The following is an 18,230-nucleotide window of genomic DNA, read 5'->3' as shown; positions in this document are numbered from 1 at the left end:
TGTTCTAATAATCCAATAGTGATTGGCATTGCAGCACATAAAACACCCCAACCCTTCCTGGCCTTGTTGTGAATACCAGACCCAAATGTATTGATTTTAAAACAGAGTTCTTTTCTGGCTTTTTCTTAGGTACTTTAAATTGTAGACCCACAAAGCATTAAGATTTTCAATTAATCGTTAGAATTTCAGCTCTGTTCTAATAGTCTCCTGTCTCCCAGCTTTGTTTCTTTTTTGACAAAAACAACAGACTGGCTCAGCTAATGGCTGATCCACTAACTCAGTACTTTACTCCTGCCTTGTCCCCACACCCTTCGATCCCTTTAACTCCAAGAAATACATGTAATTCTTTCTTGAAAACATTTACTGCTTTGGCCTCAACCACTTCTATGGTAGAGAATTCTCAGGTGCACCACTCTCTGGGTGAAGCAGTTTCTAAATGGCTTACCTCATATTCTTGGACTGTGATCCTCAGTTCGAGTCTCCAATGCCACACTCCCATTCTCATTGAGATCACCCTTCTTGCATTTACTTTGTCTAGTCTGTTAGAATTTAATAGGTTTCTGTGAGATCTCCTCTCTTCATTCTTCTAAACACCAGTGGATATAATCCTAAATGATCTAACCTCTGTGATTGTGCCCATAGGCCAATCTGTTAAGTGCTTCCAAATTGGTGATCTGGAGGTTGTAGTCATTATTATTTACAAAACTTTAAAAAAATCCTGAAAGAGGCATTCTCTCTCGCCATTACCTTCATTATTTGTTCACAATTTTTTCAGTGTTGGAGTTAGTTGGCCATTCCTTGGAAAATTAGGTGGGGTGACTATTTCCCATAGATCATGGGATTGAGATGTTTGTTTGATCCTGATGTCAGGGTCCAAGCACCAAAACAAAAAACTTGGCCCCTGTCTCCAGTGGTGAGCTGCTATTACAGCCACTATCCCTCCCAACTTATTACATGGACTATTCCACATTGAGAGTACCAGGCCATCAATTAAAAATTACAGCTTCAACATTTGTTTTACTGTAAGTATACGAGAAGCAATTATAAGCTTTATAGTTGTATGAGGTCTTGTTATGAGTCAGTAAAGCAAAACCTATTGGCATTATTCATTGGCTATACTTGGTAGTTAGCAATTTAGCATTAATCCTGTAGTAATAAAAGCATTTCTAATATCTTAAATCACACCATGTAATTATAGCTCTAATTCCATGTGCTTTCATTGGTCCTAATGTCCTTTTTATAATCTAATGTAAAAACGGTAAAAACATTACAGTCAAAGCCATGTATTAAATTACAATGTTTATGAATAATTAGCTTGTAGATTTGATTTCCAATTTGTGCTGAGGCAGAGGGTCTTAGCTGGAACAGCAGTTAAGTTACTGCGATTGAAGTTGTCTGATTTGAATTTTAATAAAAACTTGGCAGTTAACTGTTTTCTGGTATATTGTCCATGTCCTAATGACTACCGCCCAGTGGCTCTAATTTAGTGGTCATGAAGTGCTTTGAAAGGTTGGTCATGGCATTAATCAACTCCAGCCTCCCCACTACTCTTGACCCACTCCAATTTGCCTATCAGACCAACAGATCCATGTCAGATGTCATATCACTTGCCCTTCACTCCTCCGTAGAACATCTTGACACCAAAAACAGCTGCGTAAGAATCCTACTCATTGACCACTGTTCAGCCTTCAACACTATTATCCCCTCGAGACTGATTACTAAACTTAGTGATCTTGAACCTATGCTACCTAACTCTGTGATCTGCCTGTATTGTTTGCAAGACAAAGCTTTACACTGTGCCTTGGTACACGTGACAATAAATTCAATTCAATTCAATTCAATTCATAGCAATACCTCTACCAATCAAAGTTCAATAGCCAACCAATCAACACCCTCTGATTATGAAATATAGATTATTACTCCTGTTAGATTTGGTATTCTTGCAACTCTATCCTGATGAGTGCAATCCAAAACACAGCAACAGCATGTCTTTTTCCAGCAGTACTGGAGTTTTGAACTCCCTTCAAGGTGGTGGCGGCAATGTAGGAAGTGTCCGGGCTTTGCGTCCGCATGCTTCTGTTTCCACTCACCCGCTCACATTCTTCTTTACTCTTTTTTGATTTGTTTTGTTTCTTCATTTCTCTTGTATCAAAGTTCATTTTTTCTTCTTTTCTGTGGCTGTGGTTGAGGAAGACAATTGCAAGGCCTTGGCGGATCTGGTTGTCCATTTTTTATGGCCATAGTGACCGCAGCTTTATTGAAGGCTCCATTGTCTGTGGGTCTGGTCCATTCCCCCTGGTGGTGGTGCGGCGGTTTCAATGGTGGCTGCAGCAATGGCTACATGGTGGCTCCAGTTTGTTCCTCATGGCTGTAGCAGCAAGGTGGGGGCTTTGGGCTGTGACAGAAGTGGTGACCGGCTTGAATGATGGTTTCAGTGTTGGTGACTTGTTGGGTCTGGTCTGTCCCTCCTTGCTATGGCATCAGTGCAGTGGATTCAGTATCAGCTTCAGTGGTGGCAGCATAGAGGGTCCGGACCAGAAATCCTTGCTTTGGTGTCCTCAGGGTCGGCTTTGGTGGTGGCATTCTGTAGCCACTTCAGAAACCCAGGAGACATGGAGGAAACAAAAGATGAACTTTGTCCTAACTTTGTCTCAATTATTTATCTTTATAATTTCTGTAATTAAAATCACACCAAATTGTGGTGACTTATGCACACCTCACTGTATATTCAGAAATATAAGGGATAATAAATTACTATTCTATTCCATTCAATTCTATTCTATTCTGAAAGTTATTTTCGGGATTTTTACCTTTGTTCAAGTCTTTGGTAAACAAAGTATATAACTTCGAGTGCTATTGCTTTTAATTTCTTTAGGGCCCACATCTACTCTCTGTGGCTTACGATTACTGAACCAACGGCAGAAACGGATCATTGGTGGGAAAAATTCTTTACGGTCAGTAAGTATATTATTGCCAAAAGCATATTTTTCCTTGGAAATCATTAACTGGGTAACTTTAATGTAAAGTGTCATTGCTGTCAGAGTGCATTAACTAAGGGTGTTTGACCATATGCATAAATTGGTTGTCTCAGTTCACCTAGCCAAATTGTAAAGCATGGGTTAAGTTGTTGTACAGGTTCATCCCAATACCTGAGACAATTGATGTTCAATGGAAAGATCTCATCTAAAACTTGTTGGTATAATTTGATCTGACATTGAAAAAGTTACCAGTACTGTATGAATATTAAGGTAAACAGTTTTAATTACTTAATGAATATGTTCAGGTAACTATTATTAGAAATATTCATCTTGAATTTAATTCCCTTTTACATTATTGAAGCTGTAGCTGATATTAAGGGTGATTTCAATGATACTGTCAATGATATTTTCATGGCAGTTATGTAAAAATAAAAGGGAGTATTAATGAATCCTATGCTGTGATAACTCTGTTTATGTCTGCTTTGATAAAGTGTAAAGAAGAGCAGACATAGTTCTGCTGTCCTTCATGGATGAATAGCCATGTACACAGTACACAGAACACTATCCCATGGAATAGTTTTGTTCTTCAGTGAAGTCATGTAGGGTAAAACGGTTGTTTAAACACTGTTGATCCTTTTGGATATTATCCCAATATGAAGGAGGTCCTTGCATCAGCAAAGTAAAGTGGCATGCATCACATTTAAATAAGTTGTTTTGAATTTGTCAAAAATGCTTTCGCCCCACTCCAGGGACTTGTGCACATTATCTAAACAGACAGTACTGGCAGAATGATGCACAGTCAGAGGTATCACCTTTTGGATCAGATATTAAACCAAGCTCTCATCTGCTGTCTAAGGTGAACCTAACAGATCCCATGAAATCATTTCAGAAGAAAAGCATGTGAGATTTTCCTGGGCACATACTTATCATCCAACCAGCATTAATAAAATATTGAATTATCTGGTCATTACCTTGTTGCTGTTTTGTGTACAAATTGACTGTCCTCCAATATTACAGAGATGACAAAAATACTTCATTGATTGTAAAGTGCTTTGGGATACCTTGTGACTCGAAAAGGCGCTTTGAAGTTCAAATTCTTTTTCTTTAATTCTTGGAATCCACCTAAGTTTTAGAGTGCTGAAAGCAAATTGTGAATTGTTACTGCAATGTGAATGGCTTGAGAGTTGAAAAATAATATGCCGTGTAATAAACATTATTGTATGTCGCTCCTGAGTTGAGTCAATAATGAAAGTATATTTGAAACAGAGTAAACATTTGGCTTTTTGCTGCCAAATCAGCAACAGGCAAGTTCTTAAAAGACATCTGTCAGGTCACAATTTTCTGCTGGTGTGTATATCGCGACCCATGTGCAAGCTCCTTAATTGTATTTGTTAGACCTCTGCTTATATGCGCTGAGTAATGTCTTTTTAATGTTTGGCTTCCTGCCTTACACAGGGGCGGGTGGCCTTGGCAGGCCGCCATCCGGCTAAGAACATCCCATGGAGATGGGAGATTACTGTGCGGTGCCACTCTCATTGACAGCTGCTGGGTCCTCACTGCGGCTCACTGCTTTAAAAGGTCAGTCTTTTTAATTGGAATAATTTAATTAACACAATTAAAAAAGGATCATTATCTTTTTTTCCCCTGGAGAATTGTATCATAGTCTAGTGCAGTTTTACTACAATTGGTTTCTAATGGCTCGATGCAGGTCACACTTACGTGATTAACTTTTGCAGGTGGAACTCTACAAATCTGTCACATTATTCAGAGTTAATGGAGTTTTTAGTAGTGACAGACTGAAGACTTTGGTTTTGTTTTGAGTCTTCTCAGAAAAATATTGCTTGAGACGTTTTTAGATAATTTGTAATATAACTGGCTAATAGTGGATATGCCTTCTCGCTCAACTGAAAACAGCTACAATGAGGATGACCTGTGTGAACTGCATGGAGTTGGATGAATCGAGACTGAGGGCTTAATCTGATTCCCAAATGAAAGGGTGCTGAACGCAACCAATAGATATATTCATGTTACTTGGAGTCCGTGATTGGAGTAGTGTAATTTTATGGTGTACATCACAACTTTATGGACTTAAATGTGTTCAAAGGAATTCTAAAAAGTTGGAGATAAATTGCATATGCTTGCTCTGGATAAAAAATGGGGAAAGCGGTTGTCAGAAAAAGAAGGCTACTGACCACTTTTGGAGTGCAAGCACAGAATTACTGTGTAGCTAAGCTCCATGTAGAGCCAGCTGGCAAGTTAACCCAGGCTGAACATAGCACTGTAATGATATTGGTGTCAGACTGAAAGCTGCAGTGTAACTGCACCTGAAACAATAAAATCTAACTGCACGGCTGAAATAGATGCAAAGAACAGTTGGGAGAAAAATGAATTGAGGGAAAGGGAGTTAATTGGTGCCTTATTAGAAGCTTTTTGTCAGTAAGTTGGCAATTCGAGAGAATGTGTGTCAAGAGTTTCCTGACCATAGACAATGAAAAAATACAAAGAACAAAGACAAAGAAAATTTACAGCCCAGGAACAGGCCCTTCGGCCCTCCAAGCCTGAGCCGATCCAAATCTACTGTCTAAACCTGTCACCCAATTCCTAAGCATCTGTATCCCTCTGATCCCCATCTACTCATACATCTGTCCAGATACATCTTAAATGAATCTACCATGCCTGCCTCTACTACCTCTGCTGGCAACACATGCTAGAGACACCCACCACCCTCTGTGTAAAGTACTTGCCGCATGTATCCCCCTTAAACCCTCCACCTCTCACCTTGAAAGTGTGACCTCTTGTTATTGAATCCTTCACCCTGGGAAAAATCTTATCTCTATCCACCCTGTCTATACCCTTCATGATTTTGTAAACCTCAATCCGGTCCCCCCTCAATCTTCTTTTTTCAAATGAAAATAAACCTAACCTACTCAACCTCTCTTCATAGCTAGCACCTTCCATACCAGGCAACATCCTTGTAAACCTTCTCTTGCACCCTCTCCAAAGCGCCCACCTCTTTTTGGTATTGTGACGACTAGAACTGTACACAGTATTCTAAATGTGGCCGAAGAATGTCTTGTACAATTTGACATGATCTGCCAGCTCTTATACTCAATACCCCGTCCGATGAAGGCAAGCATACCATATGCCTTCTTGATCACTCTGTCCACCTGTGTAGCAACCTTCAGGGTACAATGGAGCTGCACTCCCAGATCTCTCTGCTCATCAACTTTTCCCAAGGCTCTTCCATTCATTGTATAATTCACTCTAGAATTAGACTTGTCTAAATGCATTACCTCACATTTGGATTGAACTCCATCTGCCGCTCTTCTGCCCAACTCTCCAGTCTATCTATATTCTCCTGTATTCTTTGACAGTCCCTTATGCTCTCTTCATAGTTGTCACCTTCCATACCAGGCGACATCCTCGTAAACCTTCTCTGCACCCTCTTCAAAGCACCCACATCCTTTTGGTAATGTGATGACCAGAACTGTGCACAGTATTCTAAATGCAGCCGAACCAATGTCTCGTACAATTTTGACATGACCTGCCAGCTCTTATACTCAATACCCTGTCCGATGAAGGCAAGTATACCATATGCTTTCTTGACCACTCTATCCACCTGTGCAGCAACCTTCAGGGTACAATGGATCTGCAATCCCAGATCTCTCTGCACATCAACTTTTCCCAAGGCTCTTCTGTTCATTGTATAATTCACTCTAGAAATAGACTTGCCTAAATGCATCACCTCACATTTGTCTGGATTGAAAACCATCTGCCACTTTTCCGCCCAACTCTCCAGTCTATCTATATCCTCCTATATTCTCTGACAGTCCCTTATGCTTTCTGCTGCTCCACCTATCTTTGTGTCATCTGCAAACTTGCTGATCATACCAACAGTGCTCTCTTCCAGGTCATTTATGTATATCACAAACAACTGTGGCCCTAACACTGATCCATGTGGAACACCACTGGTCACAGTTCTCCGTTTTGAGAAACTCCCTTCAACTACTACTCTCTATCTCCTGTTGCTCAACCAGTTCTTTATCCACCTAGCTAGAACACCCTGCGCACCATGTGACTTCACTTTCTCTATTAGTTTACCATGGGGAACCTTTTCAAATGCCTTGCTCAAGTCCATGTATATGATATCAACAGCCCTTCCTTCATCTATCAACTTGGTCACTTCCTGAAAGAACTCTATTAAATTGGTAAGGCACGATCTCCCGTGCACAAAACTATGTTGCCTATCACTGATAAACCCATTCTTTTCTAAATATAAATAGATCCTATCCCTCAGTACCTTCTCCAGCAACTTTCACACCACTGACGTCAGGCTCCCTGGTCTGCAGTTACCGGGAATATCTTTACTAGTCTTCTTGTACAGGGGGACAACATGAGCAACTTTCCAGTCCTCTGACAGCTCACCTGTGTTTAAGGATGCCACAAAGATATCTGACAGGGCCCCAGCTATTTCCACTCTCGCCTCCCTAAGCAACCTGGGATAGATCACAGTCCAGTCCTGGGGATTTGTCCACCTTAATAACCTCTAGCCTATCCAACATATCTTCCCTCCTTATGTCAACCTGATCCAGACTAATCAAACTTCTATCTCTAATCTCAACATTCATCATGTTCCTCACCTCAGTGAACACTGATGCAAAGTAATCATTCAGAACCTCACTCATTCTTTCAGGTTCGGCACACAGCCTTCCTTCAATATTCTTTAGTGGACCAATCCTTCCTCTAGTTACCCGCTTGCTTCTTATATGAGAATAAAATGCTTTGGGATTCTCCTTAATTCTGCTCACTAAAGCTATCTCATGACCCCTTTTAGCCTGCTTGATTCCTCATTTAAAACTGGCCCTAGTCTTCTGATATTCCTACAGTGCCCATTCTGTTCTTAGCTGCCTGGACCTTATATACGCTTCCCTTTTCCTCTTGGCTAGTCGTACAATTTCTCCTGTCATCCACGGTTCACAATTCTTGCCTTACCTACCCCTTGCCTTCAACGGGACATGCCTATCCTGCACTATCTTTAACCTATCTTTGAAAGCCTCCCACATATCAAATGTGGAATTCCCTTCAAATAGCTGTGTCCAATCCACATTTCCCAGCTCCTGCCTAATTTTGATATAATTGGCCTTGGCCCAGTTTAGTACTCTAAACTGTAATTTATTTATCTTGAAGAGTTATCACATTCACAAAGTCTCAGGGGAATTGTTTTTCCTCCTAAATCTCAAGTGTGAGTGCATGGAGTCTTGACGTAAGCAGTAGTCGACCATCTTTGAAGACCTCTGCTGAAATGCCATCAGAATCACAGGTTATTGTGGATCATGCTTCAACATTTTGCATGTCCAAGAAACGTCTTTACAATTCTGCAATTGTTTCATGATGGTATAATTGCAACTGTTGGGAGGAGGAGATCTGAAACAGAAGCTTTCAAAATTAGGCTGTCTGGCAGCCCCCGAACTATTCACAAAATAGCTGACAGTTGTCATTCATCTCATCAAAGATCAACTTCTACCTATCAGGTGTGAGCATTAAATACCCTGTAGATCGAAAACTCTTGTACTTCAGTTGCTTCTGTGCCAGATCAAAGCTGACAATCATATGCATTATATAGCCTACAATTTGTGAGTGAATATAGTGCAGTGTCATGTTCTACAGCTTTGCAGCTGTAGAAAGATTTGCAGATTACTCTCAAACTCTTCGATTACCTACAAACAACTCTGTTTGTCCTTGAACACTGCCAAAACAACACTCATGTATCAACCTATAGCTGGTGAACTGAATATTTCACCTCCTCGAGATGTTAGACTTACAATGTTAGAATTCCATTGAATATACTCTTTACAGTTTGCCATGTGAGCTGGTGTATTAACTGCATGACTGACTGTAGCTACAGTAGTATTCCTTCTCTTATAACTTATTTACTTTTCTTCTTTTGCCAATGATTGGCCTTGCAGTTTGATTCATGTGCAAGACGTTTTATTTCTGTCTGTGAACTGACATGGCCGTTCAAAACTCTTGTATTTAAAAATTATATTTAAATTTAAATTAAACGTTTACATCTTACTGGCTTTATTTTTGATTCTTGGTAAGGGATTATCACCAGGTTCACTTGGTTTCTGCCTCAGGCTACAAAACTTTGAATGGTAGATCAATGATAAGACCTTGGCTGGAGATGAGTGCTAAATTTCTGAGTTTTGACCATCAACACCGCTCATCTCCCAACTATTAAAAGCATTTAACCCTTCTCTTCTGCCCACACAAGGATGTAGCTGACCCTTTTCTCCTCACTTGTGTTTTCTTTTTTTTTGCACGGGATGTGGATGTCACAATTAAGCTCAGCACTTTTTGCCCATCTCTAATGACCTTTGAACTTGAATGCATTATGGGGCATTTCAGAGGATAGTAAAAAGTCAGCCATTTGCTGTGTATCTGGAGCCAGATTTAGGCTGGACCAGGTAAAGCTGGTGGATTTTATTCCCTTTAGAACAGTTGTGAACATGATGGATAATCACCCTTTGTAAAAAAAACACAATGAAAATGCCAAAAGTGACACACTCGTCTAACTCATTTTGTACGCTTCAAAACAAAGAACCAGTGCAGTAAATTTCGAGTATTACTGTTTTTTTCTTTCGATGATGTAATTTCATCATCATGATGACTGTGACTAGTTTTTAATGTCACTTTTCTTCATTAATTGAATTTAAATTCCATTGGCAGGCATAATGGGATTTGAATTCATGTGCCTTATTGTGGTTATTTTGCATTATTAGCTTGCTGACATTACCAATGACATCTACATCGCCCTCTGAAGGCTTTTAGAGAGTCAGCCTGCACTTCTGAAAGACTTTCATGATTTCAATAGCCTCCCAACGAATTAGAGACTCAAGCAGTGTGTTTATTCCTGAAGAAGGGCTAATGCCCGAAACGTCGATTCTCCTGTTCCCTAGATGCTGCCTGACCTGCTGCGCTTTTCCAGCAACACATTTCCATCTCTGATCTCCAGCATCTGCAGACCTCACTTTCTCCTCATTCCTGAAGAAGGGCTAATGCCCGAAATGTCGATTCTCCTGTTCCCTAGATGCTGCCTGACCTGCTGCGCTTTTCCAGCAACACATTTCCATCAGTGTGTTTATTCTGCAGGGTAGCTGTTTTAGTTTTGAACAATTCACAACTTCTTTTTCTCTAACATAACTGGATTTTTCTCAATCTAATTCAATGTTAAAATCAATCTAAAGTGCTTAAATTTTAAAGTTAGACACTTGCTGCCACACTGTTTTGACTTCTACTTCCCATAAACTTGAAATCATCATAGGCATGAAATGCTGGAACTTTGTTGAGTTTAATTCATTCAATTCACTTTGTGGTAGGAAGACTGAATTGCTGTTCAGTGACTGAAACTGCAGCCTAATGGCAATTGTGGCATCCTGGATTTTAATTTTCAAAACAATTAGTGCCTAGTTCATGCCTAATTCTTTACATATTATATCAATAAATGTGATAGAACATGTTGAGCGAATGGTTGAACATAGAAACACACTAAATTGGAACAGGAGTAGGCCATTTAGCCCTTTAAGCCTGCTCCACAATTCAATACGATAGAGTCAGAGATGTAGCATGGAAACATTCAGTCCAACTCATCTATGCTTACCAGATATCTTAAATTAATCTAGTCCCATTTGCCAACATTCAGCCCATATCCCTTTAAATTCTTCCTATTCAAACGCCTTTCATCCAGATGCCTTTTAAATGTTGTAATTGTACCAGCCTCACCACTTCCTCTGGCAGCTCCATCCATACATGCACCACCCGCTGCATGGAAAGGTTACCTCGTAGGTCCCTTTTATATCCTCCCCCCTCACCTTAAACCTAGGCCCGGGTCACTGAATGTTCTGTCTTCTAATTATCTTCTTCAATACAGACTAAAATGCCTATGATGAGTGTACTCTCATTTTTCTCCAGTTCTCCACAAATTTCTTTGGAAATATTTGGATATTTTGGCTAATGCAATAGAGATAAAGGGCAAAATAAATCATGATGTGCAAATGCATACCCTCGTATTAAGAACATATGCTTTATGTATTATGGGGTTTGGAATGAAGTAGCAGAGTTCAGACTTCACTTTACAAACTGCAATGTAAAATGATAATTATGTGTATAGCACACATATGGCGAAACAGTGGGAGAGTTCTTCATTCTAATGGCTTTTGTAAAAAAAAAAGGCAACACGGCTTTGCAAGCTGGCCAATGATTATCAGAAAGGACAGTAGCCTCATTGTTCATAATCCGGCAGAGATTGTACTGGAGGTGGGACTGAGAGCAAATTCAGAGTATCATTGTGTCAGGGTAGGCCTCAATACAATCCCTCTTTGGCATGATTTTGTCAGATTAAGGTCTGATTAATTCTAACTGTCTACATATGTGCAGTTAAATAAGATTAATTAAGTCCCCATTGGGAACTCATTTGTGACGCTATTAAACAATGGGGTCTCCTGCTCAGGCCAAAGCCAGCGATAGTTTACATGCAGCATGCCAATAACAGACCCAGGAGTTAGTGACGCCTCCTTTAATTTCTCTCTGCACCCCTTCCCCATGGAGACATGAGTGCCAGCAAGCAACAGCTGCTGTTACAACAATCCTGGAGATAGGATCAGTCTTGATAGCCTGGAAACTGGAACATAATTTGTTGGGCACTCTCAAAGTTCCTTAGAGAATGTCTCCATTTTAGTATGCCCTCAGGATCCCCTCCTCTGCTGGTGGAACTAACTGCTGGACATGGCTGTGGGCCCTCCTTTTGTCACTCACTGTTCTAATCAGGGACATGTCATTGTGTTGGCACAGACAAGATCGGCTGAATGTTCCCCTTCTCTGTATCATTTCTATGATTCTATGGTAGTGTTTTAATGAGTTGCTTCCCAGGCATATTGTAATCGACATTCCCTTCCACAGTTATCTGGATTCCCAACCCAGAATTGACACTGGGTTCCCTGAGATCTCAGTGAAGTCCAGCCCAATGTGAGAATTTTACAATTCCACTGTCCTGGCTCAGAGCCTGAGCTGTGGAGAACACTGGGACTGAGGAAATGCATACAAATCCCTGATCCAAACTTGGAATGGGTAAGTATTTACTTTGCAAACCCAGATTCAGGGGGTTGAATTGTCTAAGTGTGAGTTGCGTTGAGCTTTTTGGAGGGATTCTCTTTATACAACCTTATGAAATTTTTTGCTCAATCTTACCAAACTATCCCACACCCATGTGGCATTGCTCTCACTCGATTCTACTGCCATTTGATCTAATGTTGTTCCTGGAACAACTCATCACTCACTTAAATATCCACCAAAAGATGAGCATCCCTTACATTTGCATTATCTTTGAAAGCCTGTTTCACATCCAAATGAGCATTATCAGTCTGGAATTGCCATGAATGATGCTTGACATTTGACCTGAGTGTGGCAGAAAGGGGAAAATTGGTATCCTGCTTTGCAGGCAGCAGCCTGGTGGATGGGCTGATGCAGAGGCAGGATGACCATTACCCATTGGACTGGCATTGGAGGCCATGACACCACACCATGCCAATCTTATATGAGGTTGCTTCCTGGGCAGTGCAGTCTTAGTCATCTAGAGAAATGCACAGCAAGGTAGGAAGAGGGTCAATGATCTTTTCCACTCTGCCAACATCTTTTCTCGGATAGCCCATGCTCATTCCATCTCTGCTACTGCACCCACATCCCACCAAGGTTCATGGTCTATCACTTTCCCTGTTGCCCACAACTTGCTGTTATTCACCCTGATATCATTGATCTTCTACCTCCTCTACGCTGCCTACTTACTCACACAGGATATCTCTCCATTTGTGCCTAAAAAAATGGCAATGTCATCATTTTTATCTCCCTTAATATCTGTCTTGCTCTCTCATTCCATAGCAGAAAGAGTCAAGTTGCCTGATATCTGGCTCCTCACCCCTTATATCGGCATTGCTCGAAATGAGCTGGTAATGAACTGATTCTGTCCATGATTCAGGAACATGTCCCTGATTATGTAATGTCCTTGCAGCACCATTACCATGGTAGTTGCCAGTGCAAAGTGAGGTGATGGCAGAATAATATTATCCCTTGATCTAAATACACTGCTAATGTTCTGGAGCCCTGTGCTCAAATTCTGCCATGTTGGAATTTGAATTCAAGAAATATCTGGAATTAGGAATCTAATTCCTAGTCAATTGTTGTGGGAAAAACCCATTGGGTTCACTACTGTCTTTTAGGGAAGGAAATTGCTGGCCTACACATGACTCCAGGCCCACAGTAATGGTGACATGAGGCAATGACTCCAGACCTACTCCCTGTTACTTTAACATGGATCTTTTCTTTGTCTCATTTCTTTTTTGCTTTATCCATCAAATCGTCCTCCTCCAGCCTTTATAAATCTTTCTCCATAACAATGAAGGTGCATTTCTTCCAGCCAATAATGTTAGTAAAATGGCTGGCATAAATTCTCACAATCCTTAGTTTAAAATTAGTAATAGGATGAATTGCACCCCAAGTATGATGCTCAGTTGATCCAATGTTTGATCTTTATTTTTCTCATTTTGGAACCCATTCTTGAAAGCAGTTGCTCTATCCTGTCCTCCATGTTAGCTGGCTGAGATCAGGAACTTGTGTGAGAAAATGAAGGTTGAATGTGTGTAGTTCGCTCTGTATCCAACTGTGTGAATACTTCCTCATGCTGTGCCATCAATCTGCCTAATGGAAAGGATTTCAAAACAGACCCTTTTCTGTTGCCAGAGTTGAATGAAGTATGTTATAATTTGTAAACATAAATATATGAACATAAAACAGCAATCTCTGTTTAATCATAATTCATAAGTCATTACTCAGCTCCTCCACATGTTGGCTCCAACCTTGCAATTTTATGCCATGGGAGAGAGCATAAAGGAAATAAGAATCATTTTCAAGTAACTGGGACTGCTTTCATTTATTTACATAGCCTCGGTGTTCAGATCGCATTGTGCTTTAACATTTAGAGGAAGATTTTACTTATAATGAGGCATGACTGGAACATTCTCTCTCACTTCTTTGAACTCTCATTAGAACTATAAAATCACAGAATAACCATTGCACAGGAGGAGGCCACTGTAGCTCAGTGTATCTATGCTGGCTCTCTGGAAGAACAATTCACCTTGAGCTACTCCCCTCCTTTTCCCTGTAGCCCGGTAATTATTTCTTTTCAGATAATAATGTATCATTATCTTGAATACATCAAATGAACCTGACTCCATGGAGCACTCCAGATCCTAACCATTCACATTGTGAAAAAAAATTGCTTCATGTCACTATTGCTTTTTTTGGGTCAATTGCCTCAAATCTGTCTCTGGTTTTTGATTCTTTCACCAGTGGGAACAGTTTTACCCTATCCACTCTATCAAGACCCTTTATGATTTTGAATACAGTTGGTTCTCTATTTACGAATGTCTGAGTTGTGAATGTCTGTTCTTACAAACATGATCCCATACATGTTTGTACTTTTAAAAACCTGACCATATAAACATTTCCTGTACTTATGAAGAACTGCCTTGCATTGTTCTGCATTGTGTTCTGACTTGCACACAATTCAATTTGCGAATGAACTCCAGAATGGAAACCATATGCGATCCGTGGACTGCCTCTATCTCCATCAGATATCTTCTCAACCTTATCTTCTCCAAGGAAAGTAGTGCCAATTTCTCAAATCTTTTACAGTACTAAATGTCCTCATCCATAAAGCCATCCTTGTGAATCTTCTCTGCATTTTCTCTCTAAGCTGCCAATCTCTTCTCATCTTCTCCCTTTATTTCTCTTATTTCCTTTGTCAATTCCCCAAAGCCTTCTATTGTCAGCCTTGTTCTCAATTGCATTATCCACTTGTGTCTGTTAAAAGCACATTTCTCCTGCTTCACCTTCATTTCAATTTAGTCAGTCAGCCAGACAACACCTAATGTATTTGTCCTACTCTTTCAAATCATGGGAATGTATCTTGAGTTAACTTTCCTTTCAGGAAGCTTTAAAGGTTCAGTTACAGTTTAACCTGCTAAACCCTGATTCCATTTTACCTGGGACAGCTATACTTGAAATTGTCTTCCCAGAATTTGAACCCGGGTTCAAATCCTGTCATGGTAGATGGTGAAATTTGAATTCAATAAAGAATCTGGAATTAAGAATCTATTGATGCCCATGAAACCATTGTCAATTGCCAGAAAAGCCTATCTGATTCACTAATATCAAGTAAGGAACGAAATCTGTCATCCTTACCTGGTTTGGCCTACATGTGACTCCAGACCCACAGCAATGCGATTACTTCTGAACTACCCTCTGGGCAATTAGAGATGGGTAATAAATGCTGGCTTGGCCAGCGATGCCTATATCCCTTGAATGAATAAATAAAAAGTGAATTATTCTTACTCTCAAACATTCTTTGTGTCTTTCCGAAGCCAAACTAAACCTTTAGATACAATGATCATTGCCCCTAAAAATCCCCAATTGATACTTAGTCAACAAAATTTCCAAGACTGAGAACCAGAAGTGTCACCTTCTTTCGGGAAACATACTGCTTTACAAGATTTTTGTCCGTCAGCTATTAACGCTACTACTATCCCAGAATAGATTTGGATAACTACTCTACAACCTTTTTTATTCATTCACAGAAACATAGATATGGAAACAAAGAACCGGAGTAGACCATTTGGCTCCACGAGTCTGCTTTAGCATTTCATATGATTATAGCTGAATCTCTATTTCAAAGCCATAATTCACGCTTTCTCCAAATTAAAAATAAGCTATCTCTTTCTTGAATATATTCAGTGGCTTCAGTCCAAAGCATTCACTGGTATAAACTGTGTTCCCTGGAAGATTTCTTCCTGCTTCTGGTCAGTCCAACCCTATTGAATTTTATCCATTTCATTCAGAATCCTTCTCATCTTTCTTAGCTCTACTGAATATCGATAAATCACAGCGAATGCTGCAGAAACTCAGCAGGTCTCATGCTATCTGTGGATGCATCTTTTGAATAGTTGAATCAGCTGAACCATTCTCAGCCTTGTAGGACAGTCCAGCCAATTGCACCCCAGTGAACCGCCACTGCACTTCCTCTGTGGAAAGTATGACCAAAACTGAATGCAATACTCCCGGTGTGGTCTCACCAAGACCCTATAAGTCTGCAGTAAGACATCCCTACTTCTGAACTGAAATTCTTTTGCAATGGAGGTCAACCTACCATTTGCCCTCCTAATTAATTGCTGCACCTCACTGTCTACTTTTATTGAGCGGTGTCCAAGGACACCCAGATCTCTTTGTACATTAACACTTCCCAGTATATCACCATTTAAATAATGCTCTTCCTTTCTATTTTTCACACTGTAGTGTATAACTTTACATTTAACCACATTGTACTGCATCTGCCATGCGTTTGCCTCTTCTATATCACTCTGTTGTGCTGCAGACTCAGAAGGCACTGCCATTGCTGTCCCAAACTGTTGCAGACTTAATCTGGAGAGATCTGCCAATCTTATTAGTTGTAGCAACACTCCTTTCCAAATGCAGAAACAGACCACAAAGTACTGGTGGGCGGCACGGTCGCACAGTGATTAGCACTGCTGCCTCACAGCGCCAGAGACCCGGGTTCAATTCCCGCCTCAGGCGACTGACTGTGTGGAGTTTGCACGTTCTCCCCGTATCTGCGTGGGTTTCCTCCGGGTGCTCTGGTTTCCTCCCACAGTCCAAAGATGTGCAGGTAAGGTGAATTGGCCATGCTAAATTGCCTGTAGTGTTAGGTAAGGAGTAAATGTAGGGGTATGGGTGGGTTGCGCTTCGGTGGGTCGGTGTGGACTTGTTGGGCCGAAGGGCCTGTTTCCACACTGTAATGTAATCTAATCTACTTCCAGAGATTTTGCTTTGGCACAGGTTCATCAAACCTTGCCCCAACTTGGGTGCCAGACCTATGAAGTGATAGCAGTGCAGAGCCCAATATGCAGCTGAATGTTTCTGTTCTTTTGTGAGTGACGTGAAACTTGTCAGCTGTACGTGTGTGCTGCAAAATACGCACCACATTAGCTGGCTATGTGATGTCAGGCTAGAATGAGTTCACTTGCTTCTAGAGCATGCAGAGGATGCCCGCTCCAGCACTTTTCAGTGATGGAGCACCACTATGATACACCAGCAGCTTAGCAAGTACCCATTGAGGGCATTTAGCTTGAATAGCAGCATTAATGATTCCAGCTTCAGAATGTAGAATTGTTATGTCTTCAACTGAACCTACCAGCGCTGACTCTCAGTTTCTGGCTGCGCAGTGACTCTACCCCCCCATTGTGGAATGAGGCAATTTACTTTCACGTCAAACTCAACTCCTTTGTTTAAATAACCTGAGCTCAAAAATTCCAATGTGGTCATCATACTTAGTGCAAGAACATGCTCATCTGCCAAAGTATGATCGTGGTTAGATAAGAGTCTTGGCTCTAAACTTTATAATCAAGTAATTTTTCTCTTTTTTTCTTCTCCTGATGTACAAATATATATCATTTGGATATTTATTGTATATAAAAAAGAGTTGTATGATCACTGTGGAGCAGAATACATAAATTACACCATATTTTATTTGAGTGTCAAGTCACAGACTGAGACAATGGACGTTATAATCAATTTCAAAAGCAAATAGAAACTCACATTTGTGCAACATGGCTAGTCTCAGATTTGTGATCTGTCAAGTGGCACGATGGCTCAGTGGTTAGCACTGCTGCCTCACAGTGTCAGGGACCTGGGTTTGATTCCAGCCTTGGGCAACTGTCTGTGTGGAGTTTGCACATTCTCCCTGTGTCTGCGTGGGTTTCCTCCCACAATCCAAAGATGTGTGGGCCAAGTGAATTGGCCTTGCTAAAATGCCCATAGGGTTAGGTGCATTAGTCAGGGGGAAACGGGTCTGGGTGGGTTACTCTTTGGAGGGTCAGTGTGTACTTGTTGGGCCAAATGGCCTGTTTCCACACTGTAGGGAATCTAATAAAATATAGATCTTGAAACATGAACTTGCCCATGAATTATGTAAAGAGATCAGAGAAACTGGAAGTGTTCTCTTCAGAGCATTGAAGGTGAAAGGAAGACTTAATTCAATGCTAATGAATTAGAAGGCACATTGTTGCATAAGTAAGGAAGCATTGCTTTCATTAAAAAGTGACTCCGTAAACAAAGGATACGCATTTGAGTTAATTAGCGAAGGAACCA

The 18,230-nt window shown here is 40.6% G+C and overlaps 1 protein-coding gene across 3 annotated transcripts in view; it reads left to right on the top strand.

Moving 5' to 3' along the window:
• Positions 1-18,230, top strand: part of prss12 (serine protease 12) — a 144,759-nt gene that overhangs the window by 109,296 nt on the left and 17,233 nt on the right. For all 3 annotated transcript variants that reach the window (XM_043696809.2, XM_043696805.2, XM_043696812.2), the window contains exons 10-11: positions 2,876-2,954; positions 4,434-4,556. In XM_043696809.2, coding sequence (XP_043552744.1) covers positions 2,876-2,954; positions 4,434-4,556 — 202 coding nt within the window. The remainder of the gene's footprint in view (positions 1-2,875; positions 2,955-4,433; positions 4,557-18,230) is intronic.

This window comes from Chiloscyllium plagiosum, unplaced genomic scaffold (genome assembly GCF_037043375.1).
Source record: "Chiloscyllium plagiosum isolate Xiang-an unplaced genomic scaffold, Cpla_swu_hap1 HiC_scaffold_1, whole genome shotgun sequence".
Taxonomy (NCBI): Eukaryota; Metazoa; Chordata; class Chondrichthyes; order Orectolobiformes; family Hemiscylliidae; genus Chiloscyllium; species Chiloscyllium plagiosum.
Note: the sequence above shows the minus strand (reverse complement) of the source record. Positions and strands in the feature narration are given on the sequence as shown.